The 12,525-nt window shown below is 42.9% G+C and overlaps 1 protein-coding gene across 3 annotated transcripts in view; it reads left to right on the plus strand.

Moving 5' to 3' along the window:
- GNAS (GNAS complex locus) overlaps positions 1 to 12,525 on the plus strand; it is a 122,780-nt gene that overhangs the window by 85,101 nt on the left and 25,154 nt on the right. For all 3 annotated transcript variants that reach the window (XM_074157540.1, XM_074157542.1, XM_074157541.1), the window contains one exon: positions 11,066 to 11,163. In XM_074157540.1, coding sequence (XP_074013641.1) covers positions 11,066 to 11,163 — 98 coding nt within the window. The remainder of the gene's footprint in view (positions 1 to 11,065; positions 11,164 to 12,525) is intronic.

A 12,525-nucleotide genomic window follows, 5' to 3' on the forward strand; every position in this document is an offset into this window, starting at 1 on the left:
TTTTTTTTTTTAAATTTTTTTTCCCCTCTAAAAGCAAGGGGTAATTGTGTACTGGTAAGTGAGTAAGTCAAGTGTGTATGTGTTACATTAACTGTTTTTTATATAAAAATTACTATTCAGTATGTATTATCTCTGGTAGGATACATGGTAGCAAGCCCGTGCTGTCTAAAGCAATGGAAATATACTTACCAGAACTGTAAATAGTCTCAAGTTCATTGAAGAGTCTTTGGTGTGTTGAGTGACACACAACGTCAGGAATAACAGTGCTCCAATAAAACTAGTTTTTCTTCTCTGAGCAAAGGTATTGTGTTAAATTTTTAAGCCCTGAGTCTACAGAGATTTAGGCGTGTGCATAGCTTTGACTAGTGGCTGGCTTCCTTGCCATGATTAACTGTTTCATATGTAAATGTTTGTAGGGTTGAGGTTTGAGTCTGGATATATATTACCCACTAATTCTGCAGGAGTATTGCTGGCTCCCTCTGCCCTCGGTGACGATGTACACTAGTATGTACCTGATTGCTGTTTGTCTGAATGCAGGGCATAGCCCTTTGGTACCTGGAAAACAGAACCTGCATTTTAATTACATATTTTAAATCAAGTTAAGATCTAGAATGTCCCTAGATGCTGACTCTCAGTGCATAGTATCAAAAATACGTGCTTGTTGGGTTCCTCTATAAAAATAATTTTGACTGTTATAGTTTAATTAAAATTACTTTGAAGAAGAAATGATTTTCTCTAAGTGGAAAGGATAGCCTTATGCTAGTTACACTTTATATCTAAGGAAGTCTTAGGTCTTATATCCTATTATAACCTGCTTTCTCCTCCAGTACTGTGGTGGGAGGATTCCATAAACTGGCAGCTAAACCCTTTCCTATAGAGTGTGTTAATGCAGAAGGGAGGGAGGTTTTAGCAATATTAGCGGTATGTAACGCTGTCCGGTTTGAGCTGCAGAACCTGCTTTCTGTCTCTTCCATTTTCTCCATGGGGAAACCATTCAGCTGTTGGGGAGCCAGGCTTTCCTCAGGAGAATGTTTGATGCTGCTCTTCTCTATCACAGGAAGAACATGAAGGTAGGGAGAAAGAACACACGTGTGCCGAGGAGGTGTTCCTTAGGGCTGTCAGCCCTTGGCACCATACTCTATGAACATACAAGGGCATTTTGCTTCCCTTTAAATGCCCCTTCATTTTTCCCTAAACATTAATTTAGCAGACTCTGCAGAAGGCAGTGCTCAGACTTAGCACTAGGCTTGTGTCACTTCTCCAGCCGCTGGAGATCTTCTTTAGAACATGAGGCCTCAGCCGCCTTCCGTACATGAAGGAGTCGTTTAAATGAAGTTTAAAGTGCACACCAAAATGCGTGTTTATCATTACCTGTGGTACAGGCGGAGCTGGAATTTAGGTTTCCTTACAGTGAAAATTGCTGTTATGTGAGAGGCAGAGGAGCTCTGCAGAGTGATAGCCGTGTAGGGCTCTGGCCCTGTATATCTAGGATTCGAGGAGCAGCTTCGGTATTCTGATATTATTCTAATTCTTTTCGTAGGCTTTGCCTCCGTGTGTTTGCTTCACAGTTTTTGACTTATAGGAAATGTGTGTCACTTGTGTAGAGCATATTGTATCGAATTAAAAAAAGAAGAAAAAACAACTCGAGTTAAAAATACTGCTGGTACGGTGCCACGCTAGGTTAAACCTTCCTTCTGAAACTGAAAAATTAGTAAGTCGGAGATTTATTAATTCAGCACACTCGGTACTAAGCAATTAGATTTCTTGAATACAAATAGTAGCAGATGGGGAAAGGAGAAGGGTAGTACGTACTGAGAGGAATTCTGTCCACAAACTCATGCTGGTGATTTAAAGTATTGCAATATTTAGTAGATCAAATCTGCGGTCACTTTTGCAGTCCTTCCGCGTTGTTTCACCATCCTGTGTGTGCCCTCGGCAAGAGCCCAGCAGAGCTTCTCTCCTACAGCCCATGGTCCCGTTTCCCTTGTCTTCGGTATGTTTTCAACAGCCAGTTTCTGAAATACAAAACGGAGCCCAAAACTGTGACTGAAGTGGATTGATAAAGGCAACATAATGACATTGAACCTGGGGAGAATGCTAATTAGTGATATTCTAGGCAAAACAACTAAGTTCATGGTTTTATGTAAAATATTTTCTGCCTTAGCACACGGTACAGTTCTGACATAGCTGGAGGAATGGTGTCTCCATGGCTAACAGAGCACTGCTCTGCTTTAGTTTTGCAAAATACTCTGCTTCTTTTGGGGGTAAAATCTGTCCTTGTTATTCCTGGGCTTGTTGCACAGCCTTTCCTTAGAGCAGGTCGATGTAAGCTATTGCTGTATTATGAGTAGCACTGATAAATACCGTGTGTAGTATTGCATCATCGGGAAACGTTCTTGCGCAAATTACAGGACGTTAAATGGCTTAAATCTTGGGAAAAAAGTCTGGCCCTGCTGGTTTGGGTGAGCCCCAAGAATCACCGAGATCACGCTTTCCCCGGAGAAGAACTGGAAGCAGAAGTGTCTTTTCTAAAACACTACAGTACCAATTTTTATGAAAGATTATCATTTAAGGAGGTCTATTATCATTGCCTTTATTCAAGTTAAGTTTTTATCGTGCGATTAAGTTGTCACTGGCCAGCATGATTACTTTAAGCAAAGGGAAAGGAAGTTGAAGTAAGGAAACCTCCAAGTTAATCAAACCCAGCTTGGCTGAGATAGCTGAAGCATTTAATTTTAATGATTGAGGTGATTGTAGGAATCTTTCTGTGTCGATGTATTGGTACAGATCTGATATTGCATGTGTAATTACTGCTGCTGGGCTTGTATTTTAAGATTGTATCACAATAAATAATATTTTTTAAAGAGAAGAAATTTGTAAGTGATCAGAAATTATAAAAGTATGCCCATCATTGAGGCTTTTGAAAGAAACAAGTAAAAAAGTTAGTTTGCTTGAGCAGTGGATTTGAGAGTTTGCTGAGCGTGTGCTAGAGCTGCTTCTGTACTTCTCTCACACAGCTAAACCTTGTAGGGGTAAATTTTACTCTTTAGTCTTCTGTGTAACCAGATTAATACATGTTTTACTGGGACACTGTGCTTTACACCACCATCTTCAAGAAAATAACAAGAGAAAATTGTCTCAGTAAGAAAAGATGTAAACTGGGATCTCTTTGCTGCCAAAAGTGTTCCTTAATTATGTCGGCAAGAGAACAAAGTTCTCTGTCCCTGCAGATAATCCCCCTGATGCGCAGAGCGACGGACGTGTCATTATTCCTGTCCAAGTACAGGGTGGCGGAGGAGGAGAGCTGTAGGGCTTTGACAGCAGCACCGGTGACAAACACACCCACTCTAAGGGGGACGCTTCCCGTGGGGCTGTCTGAAATGTCCCAGAGTCGCGGTGGGGAGCGGGCACCTGCTGGGGTCCCTGGGTTCGGGAATGGTCTGGGGACATGGCCCATCGGGGGCTCTCGCTCTTTCTTGTCCACTCTGGCTTTACTGTTCGAGCAAGTCACCCCACTGTCCTCACTGCCACTTCTGTGGTTTTAATGCTCTTTATATCTTGCCATCTCTAAAATAGTGATAATATATGTATCTTGGAGATACATTTAAATTTTGAGGGGCAAAGCTGGTAGAAAATGTGGATATGTGAAGGATATTTAACTCGGGAATGTTAACGTTGTTAACAAAAAGGAACGGGGATGTTACAGGCAGTGCAGCAGAGTGATGGGACAGTAGATCCTCTGAAATAATCTTTACTTACTCTTTTTCAAATCTCCACTATCTTATCTACGCAGAGCAGCTCCTTCTCAATGGGCTTCTAGATAATCCAGTTGAGTTTACCTGATCAGCGTTTAACAGGTCTTAAAGCTGTTTTTCTGATCCATTAGTGGCAGAAATAAATTCCTGAACACAGCTTAATTAAAGAGTTCTTTCGAAGCTGCCTTTCCATATAGGGACCCTGAGGTAGGCAGCCACTTGATTTAATTTCTGTTTCGTGTAATTAAGACATGTATAACTTATTTGCAAACGAATCTCCTGAAATCTCTGATTTTTGTCCACGTGGGTAATGCCCGAGACAAATGTTTTATTTGTATGAATGAAGAGGATAATCTGGCAAATGCAGTGGGCTCTTTACAGCTAAACTAAAGCTCAGGTACTGCGGGCTGAAGCTCAGTTAAAAAAAATCCCTTCCAATAAATAGCTTAGCAGCGTCAGAATTTGTTGATTTTTGTATTTGTCCCTCTTTTCCTCAAACCCAGGTTGTCTCACCTAGTTTTCACCTTGGTTTAGAGTTTCTTTTCTTCCCAAGTTTTAATTTGTAGGAAAAAAGCTTGAGAATCTGTTTTTCTGAAGAAAATTGAAGGTTGTCAACCAGCGACACCTCTGCAGGAGGAATTTCGTGAGTTGTTACGCCTGTATTCAGTGAAGTCTCATACTTCCCAAGCACCTTGACTTTAAACACAGCCTGAATAAGGAGCACAGGTGTATTTCAAAAAGAAAAAAAAAAAAAAGGCAGTCTCCCTTCTGACTTCTGTGAACAGAAATGAGATGAAATGTAAGAGCTAAGCAGCCTTACTAATTAGCATTGCATTTCCATGTGGTGATTAGTCTCTGGATGTGTTTGGGATCTGGTGCTGCACCGGGTTGGGTTCCTGCCCTGAGTGGGGGAAATGGGGGTGCTCTTATTTCTGTTTCAGATTGTTACGTGCTGTAAAATAAAACATATCCTGTGGCTGAAGTGAAGATATTTTTGGCTAGAAAATTAAAGGAAAGTGCCCTTTGAATTCTGCACTGAGGTGTTCATGTAGTTCTTGTGAAATCCCATAAAGTATTTCCTTAAATTGGAGAATCGGCAGTCCGGGACCTCAGACAGTGGCATTATCTGCAGATCTTTTCTGTAGTGCAGTTGTTTTTATAGTGCAAAAAACACACCCTATATTTTGTTTTATTAATTTATTTGATTAGCATTTGAAGTAAATGCTGATGCTCTATTCTATACCTGTATTTTTATCCAGTCAATTCCCACCATACCATATTTATAGGGTCACAGGTTCACTTCTAGAAATTCATTTGAAGAAATAGTGACTTAATTTCTCTTGATGCGTCTTCTTTGTTTTCCTCAGAGCAGTCTTGAAAACCAAGAACAGATTAATTCAATTTATGTTGAAGTAGAAGAGCTGTCGGCTGAATTAAACAGGAAATAGGCATAAATTTAATATAGAAATTCTTAAGCATTTTGTGGTTTTAATCACAGTTAAGAGACTATCACAAAATATCAGTGTACGCAGAGATGAAATAAAGTTTTACCTGTGGGCCTGCCCGGCCTCGCAGCGGCTGGAGGGGCGTTCTGCCAGGTGCTGTGTGAAGGTGAAGCAACACCTAAGTGTGTTAATTGCCCCGGGGACGTGCTTTTTGGGCAAACAATAAAAAGTGCCTTTGGGCATAAAAATCCTGTAATGTACAAAGACATGGAAATGTGATGGTAAACGTGTTTCTAAAAAATCGTGACTTTGTTAACATTTTAATGTAATTTACATCCTGTGTCAGATGAGCCAGGGATGAACTTGGATGAGTGTGGAAGTGGCTAAAAAGAAAAGTGAAAAATATTGTGATCTGTCTTACATTTTGGCTCTGTGGAATGCTCTTTGCTCTTCTTACCTGTGTCCTGCACTGCTAAATTCAAAGCTGGTTTTCGTTACAGCAGTGCCAATGCAATATATTGCAGTGGGGCTGAGTTGTGCAAAGTCACCTTTGTACGCGCAGCCCCATGTGAGCCCCCCCAGCAGAGCTCGACGTTCCGGGGAGCGCTGTGGGAGCTGGAAGTTCTGAGGGGAGGTGAAAAGCTGCCCCATCCCTGAAGGGGATGGAGGGCAGCCTGGACTGGGCTCTGGTGTCAGGGTGCTCCTCTGGTGGGGTCTCTGCTGGGAGAGCCAGCAGGTTGTCGGGGCTTTCAACATGCCCTCGGAGAGTGCATGGCACTGCTTCAGCGTCCCAGGAAAATTTAAGATTTCTTAAGCTCCTGGGAAACTGGTTGGCTTTTCACTCTTAAAACAAATCCCAGCAAATACCCAGAAGTTTCAGTTTATCTCTTGAAAGTGTACGTGGCTTGATTTCTCCATGTAGCCAGTGTAATGAGCCTGTGAATGCAGGTTCTGCCCTTCAGAAAGGTTGTAAGATGATTAGTGATCTGTCCTTGGGATTCATCTGAATTTCTAATGAGGAACTATTTTATCTTTTACCCTTTTTTTTGTTGGGTGGAAGTTTTTGGCAAAAATAGGCTTTTTGTTGCTAACCTGAAAGGGGGCAGCGAAGTTGCAGCACGGTCCCGGGTTCAACCTGTTATTTGAAGTGGTGTTTGTTCTTAGCACTGCATAAGGTAATACAGCCATTTGCTTTGACTGTTTTAAGTTTATTATATATTAATTTCTTAGAGTTTTATTAAACCTTCCTTCTTAGCCTCTTAAACCTTCCTACACCAATAGCTGCTGGTCAAAGTGTCCCTGTTGGCGCCTCTGCTGCCCACAAGGGAGCTGGGATGCCAGAGAAGACTCTGAGCCCTTAGTGCCGTCAGTACATTCAATCCATTAACGAATTGCCGCCTTTCCATGTACACGTACACTCTGAAGAAGCAGAGGACCATTGATTACTCGGTTTAAAATTGCAGAGGAATGTTGACGAAATGGAGAGTAGGGTCCCCGTCTGCCAACTTCCGTCTCAGTGTCCCCGAAGGCGAGTCCTTCCTCCCCTCCCCAGTGAGCGTGATGTGAGAAAGGATTAAACCTGAGCAGTGCTCTGGTATCGACAGAAGAAGCTTCTGTGGCATTAAACTTCCTGTGAAAGTAGAAATAAAAGAGAAATGGCGTGATACTGTGCTAGTGAGGCCTTTTAACCAAAGGCACTTTGTAGATTACGGGTGTGGAATTGTGTCTTGGCACATTTCTCAAATACTGTGGAGTTTTGAAACCCTTAACAAAGGGGAAAAATGAAAGTTCAAACTTCACGGGAGTTTGTTAAATAAAACTGCTTCCCCTTGTCCATTCCCTGCAGCCACATTCTGTTTAATTTCTGCTGCTAAAAATGTGAAGATACTGTAAGCAGAAACCCAGAATATTTCAGCATCATGCTTCTTGTCTAAACACGAAAAGCTATTGATGGTGTGACCGAGTCCTGGCTGGAAATGTGTCTGGCCGGGTATGGGAAGCGCTGAGCGCCCCGGCCTCTCCCGAGTGCTGTGCTCAGCCCTGGCCGGGCGCCAGGGGCTGGAGAATATCTTCAGCTATTTGTAGGTATGTGTTTCCTTTGTGATATCATCGGTGTATTTGCCCTAAAATAGCAAGCAATAATTAACACTTGTTCACACCATTAGGAATGCAGATGTTTCCCTATTCAAGTAAGTGGCTTATTAAACTGTCTGATTTGACAAATTTAACACCTTCTGGTGTCCCTGGCCCAGCCAGGGGTCAATGACGAGGTGCCATCCCTTCCCTTCTGGGTGGCCGTACAGGCAATAGCCATGGCTTGATTTTAGGTATAAGCAATGAAAAATAAATCAGTTTGTCCTGTATTTGCCTATCCTGGAAGGAGAAGATCAACCTGTGGAGTTTATCTTGGAATGTGTGGCACTGCCCTCCATCCTGTGACCTTGCCGTGTGTTAGAGGAATGCGGTGGAACAGCCGGGGACGGGGGGTCCGCCTGTCTCCACCTCCCGGAGGGGCTCGGAAAGGGGCTTCACACCCGTGGCCACTGCTGCTGTTAGACATTGAACGCGTCGGGAAGCAAATGTCCTCCGAGATACAGTTTTACAGTTAGGAGCTGGTTGGGTTTGACCTTTAATCATTAGGTTTATAAGTGGCTGACCTATTTAAAACTCTTCTTATGAAACGTGCAGCTCCATGGGACAGTGAACTTTGCCCGGGAACTGAATCCCAGCTTTAACCACAACATTGTGTAACAGTCGTACACACCTTTTAGTAGGTAAGGGGTTTTTTCCAATGGCATTGACTTTTGCTGGAATCGGTAAATACGCTGCTCTAAGGACAGATCCACCCTGTATTATCTTTACAAAGAGCAGGTAATGTTGCATGTCCGTGCTAGGGTTCCTGTGAACATGGTGTCACAGTGGCAAGAACTGTGCCAACATTTTTCCCTGCCAACATCTTAATGCCTACAAAACATTGCTTCATAAACATTTTTTAAAAGTCTCTTGAGTATTTATATATCTGGAGGGAACAAAACCTTGTAGACAGTATGTCCAGTTTTTCTCTTCCATTTTCTACTAATATTTTATCCTTTTAGAATGCCTCTCAAAAGCTGAGCTTGGTTCCTTATTTTTTCCCAGGCCTGCAGTGTCTCTTGAGGATTTATTTTTTTTAACAACCAAAACACTCAACTTCCAAGTTCTTTAACACTTTCTCTGGTTTTATGTCCAATAAACCCACTGTTTACCTGCTGCCATTTGTCCAATTTGTTGAAATTTTCTAATACAAGTAGATTTTTTTAAACTTGATTAGACTCTGTGTGGCCCCTTCTCTAATCCAGAGTTGTGTCAGTAAGATCTTTCTGGAGCAAGGCGCTGTTCTCCAGGCATCCCTTTTACGTGGGGAGGTGTGATGGGGATGTTTTCTGGAGGTCTGTGTGGATTGCTGTCAGTGAACGCGCGCCAGTTACAAATGTCCCCTGTTGACTCAGTGTATTGGGAAACTTTCAGCAGGTGGAGAAAGTGTCTTATAGTAAATAAAACATTAATACTGAAATACGTTTCTTTTCACATAAATATGGCTTTCTAAGTACTGCGGGGTTAGGGCATGGTGAGAGATGAGGCTCGTCGCCGTCGGCTACTCGTGGGCCCTGATTCTGCAGTTACCCAGGTACGACTGGAGGGGGTTTTGACCTGGCCAGAGGATTTTCTCAGAGCTCTTTACAGTTTCCCAGCAGCCCGTCCCGTGAGGGGGGGTTGTGCCCCCAACTCCAGCGGTGCCCCAGCCCGGCCTGAGCTCAGGGCAGGTCGAGCCCTGTTTTCTCTGCTCAGGTTTGTTACCTCGGCATCGCTTTCCCCAAGGGTTCTACGCAGGGAAAGTGTTCTCCCTCTTTAGGGCCATGTCAGCGCTTTGAAAAGTGCAGAGTCTGGTCTGGGGGTAAGAAAATGCTACGGTCGTGACATAATTCCTGGGAAGGTTTCACCTCTCACCTCGGGGATGCCCTGCTCCCGTTGCCCGGACTCCTGTGGCTGTGCTCGGCTTCAGCTGGGGCTCTCACGGGATCTCGGGGGGGCTGTGTAACTGCAGGGGTTTTTCTTAATGGAAAATTACATAACTTGAATATTTTTTTTCAGTTTTAAGTGTGCATAGGGCAAGAATGGATATTATGACTCTACTTTGCAAATGCGATGGATCATTTGGAACCTAACGTCTAAATCTTTTTTATTGTGGGATGGCATCTCAAACCAAATTGTTACTTAGTATTATTTGTTTATTTTAGCTGTTTCATTAGGAATTCTGTTTTATGGTGCAAGAGAAACCTGTGTCAGTGCTGCTGTAGAGTCTGGTATATTAGAATGTGCCAGCAAACGAATCAGTGATACAGAAACAAGAACCAGGCATGTAAGGACTAGTTTTTTGGCTATTTCTTTTCAGGAAATTTGCCTGCTACTTTTGGTTAATTTGTTTTCTACCTCATTATTTTTAGAGATCTCATACAAATTAGACTTACTTAACTAAAAAAAACCAACCACCCTGTTGCTAACTTGATTTTTTTTTTCTAGTGGCCTCTGAAGCCCCTGTTGTACCTAAATATATAACAAATCTTGTGGTTTTACTTGCCTTCCCTGAGAGTAGCCCCAGGCTACGTCCCATGACTCAAACGGGATGCTGAGGATTTCTTATGTTATTCTTTTTCTTAAATACTATTTCAGAGTTGTGGTTAGTGTAGGTGTATTGGGGAGGAGGGAGAATCTAGTTTTTTGCAACTACCTACTCTGTCTTAATTCCAAAGTCAGTCCGTGGCAGCAGTAGGCGTCGAGCAAAGCACGATGAACTCTCGGCCCGGCTCCAGCTTTTCTCAGTGAACACCTCGGGTTTTCAGCTGTGGAACGGGTCAGCACCAGGCTCTCGCATTTGGCGCTCACAAGTCGTCTAGTTCACTTTTAAAAACAAAAAGTTACCTCGGTGACTTCAAATCAGAATAAAAGTATTGGGTCCAAACCACTTGCCGAGCTGTGAGACGCCGGCAGGAGAAGGCCGTGGCTGTTGGTAAGAGCGGTGCCCGCGGTGGGCTGTGTGCTTCGGTCACTGTTTGCTGCTGTTCGCTCCCAGCCTGTTCAGGGTTGTTGGACTGATGGCCAGAAATGCAGTTACAGGTTGCACACACCCCCTGGGGAGCCAAAGGGCATCAGGATCGGGCTCCTGCTGGGGTTAATTCTTGTGCTCCAGGTTCAGCAGAACCACAGCGCTGCGTCCCCGGCCGGTGGAGCTGGGCTCCTTGTCTTTAAGGTTCACAGAGTGAAAACATGGTCTGGCTTTGTATCACTCTGTTTCTTCTGTAGCTCAATGTCCTTCTACACCGTAAAAGAAAAAATGCTGCAAATACTTTGAGTGAAGTGATACAGAGTTAAGTTAGGTATGAATGTCCATATAGCCCCCAAAGATCCTCACGAACGTGGAAAGTGAAGTAAAACCGAATCATCGTTTGCTACCTGATATAGGAATTACTGAGAAGTAGCATTGCATTGAAGAACAAAAATAAAATCTTGACAGCATGAAGATAACATGCAGTGAAATCATGAGTTAAAGAACAAATGGTACCAGATAGCATTGATCGTTAAAAATGCCAATTAACCTTTCTTTCAGTATGTAGTTGGACTCAATCAAAATGATTGAGAATCGGTTAGGTGTTACAAAATGTTGCAGTAAGAACAACTAAGAAAGGCAACTGGCCTTGGGTCAGGTTCTAAAAAACGTTTAAAGTCTTTTGTTAAAGATGCTGCCATTTATTGTTTGTTACAACGGTAACGATACATTACCATCTTCACATATAATCCATGTTGCTAATACTATTTTCACTCTTTCAGGAGTTTTATGAACATACAAAAACACTTTGGCAAGATGAAGGTGTGAAGGCCTGCTATGAGAGATCTAATGAGTACCAGCTGATTGACTGTGCGCAGTAGTAAGTATTGTTTCTTCTGCTGTATATTGACTGCAACGCACAACGTTTTTTATTGCATGTTCATGACGGTGATTTGGGTGCTCCCGATGCTTGCTTTTCCTTACCTTGGGAAAGGAGTGTGTGATACATGGTGAATTCTTGGTAATCAGCTCTTTAGAGAGATAGGAGAACCCAGCGTTCAGTTAGACAGGAATATCTGTATCTAAACCCTTGCAGATGCTTTCAGATCTCTTACGAGAGGCGACACCTTGATGCGCTGGACAATCGTATTGTCTCAAACACCGAATTTCCTGCTGCTTCCACTTAGACCAGTTCCTTCCCAAATGATGGCTTCAGGCACTGCAATGAGTTCAGGAAGCTGGGAAGTGCTTTGGGGTGAAACCTGCCCATGTTTGTAGCTTTTGGTTTCAGAGCAGTTTATTTCCCTGAAAACAAAGAGATGCAGCAGTGATCCCGGGCAGCAGCCTGTGATCCGTCAGCAGGTCCCTGCTGGTGTGCCCTCACGCATGGATCCGAGCCTGATTCATTCTCCTCTGCTATTTATACCCCTGTGATAATTAGTGTTGTCATGAGAGACTGCTGCGTGTTTGCAGTTATTTATCACATATAGCAATATACTGGGGTTCAGAATTGATTATGGCAAGATGTTTGTGATAATTGTGACCGCTCCTGCTATTCTTGTGTATACTCAAGAATTGCAGGATTTAAATTTAGAATATTAATGTTTAAAACTGTTGTTTGCTAGTTTATACTCTCTCTACTTCTTTTGGAGAAGCTGAAATAAGGTTTAGTGGTCAAGGAAAGGCAGGTTTCTCGTTTCTCATGATGATGGACAATGGCAGTTTGTCTACTACTGCATCTCTTTTTGATGAAATAGAACTTGTGAGGTTCTTTGTTTAGGTAGACTTAAAGGTAAATCAGCAATTAGCTCTGGTTGAAAAGAGACCAGGGAGATGATTTTACTATGACTTGCGCAGCTCCAAGTTTTCGGGAGCCGCTTTGAAGTGTTGCCATTGTTTCTAGTGGGGGTTTGTTTGATGAGCAGCGATGTCTTTCGCATCAGGGGACTGATGGTTGATCCTTTGGCATGGATCCTTCTGCAAGTTCAGTTGCTACAAAATAAAAAATACCACAAGATTCTCATTTTCTGTCAACTGTCCAGTAAATTTTGTCTTTCTAGTGTAAAGGTGATAGAAATGGGGGGAGAAAACTAGTTCTGTTTCTGATAGTGCTTGGTGACGTGTTCGTGTCTGGTTAGTGGTTGTCAGTAGTCAACGTCCATGATGGGAAGAAGCAAGTGTTGGTAAGGGCTAAGGGGGGTTGGTGTTGCCCTTTCTTGGAAGAGGAACAAATTCTGTTTTG

The sequence above is a fragment of the Numenius arquata genome, chromosome 12 (genome assembly GCF_964106895.1).
Source record: "Numenius arquata chromosome 12, bNumArq3.hap1.1, whole genome shotgun sequence".
NCBI classification, from domain to species: domain Eukaryota; kingdom Metazoa; phylum Chordata; class Aves; order Charadriiformes; family Scolopacidae; genus Numenius; species Numenius arquata.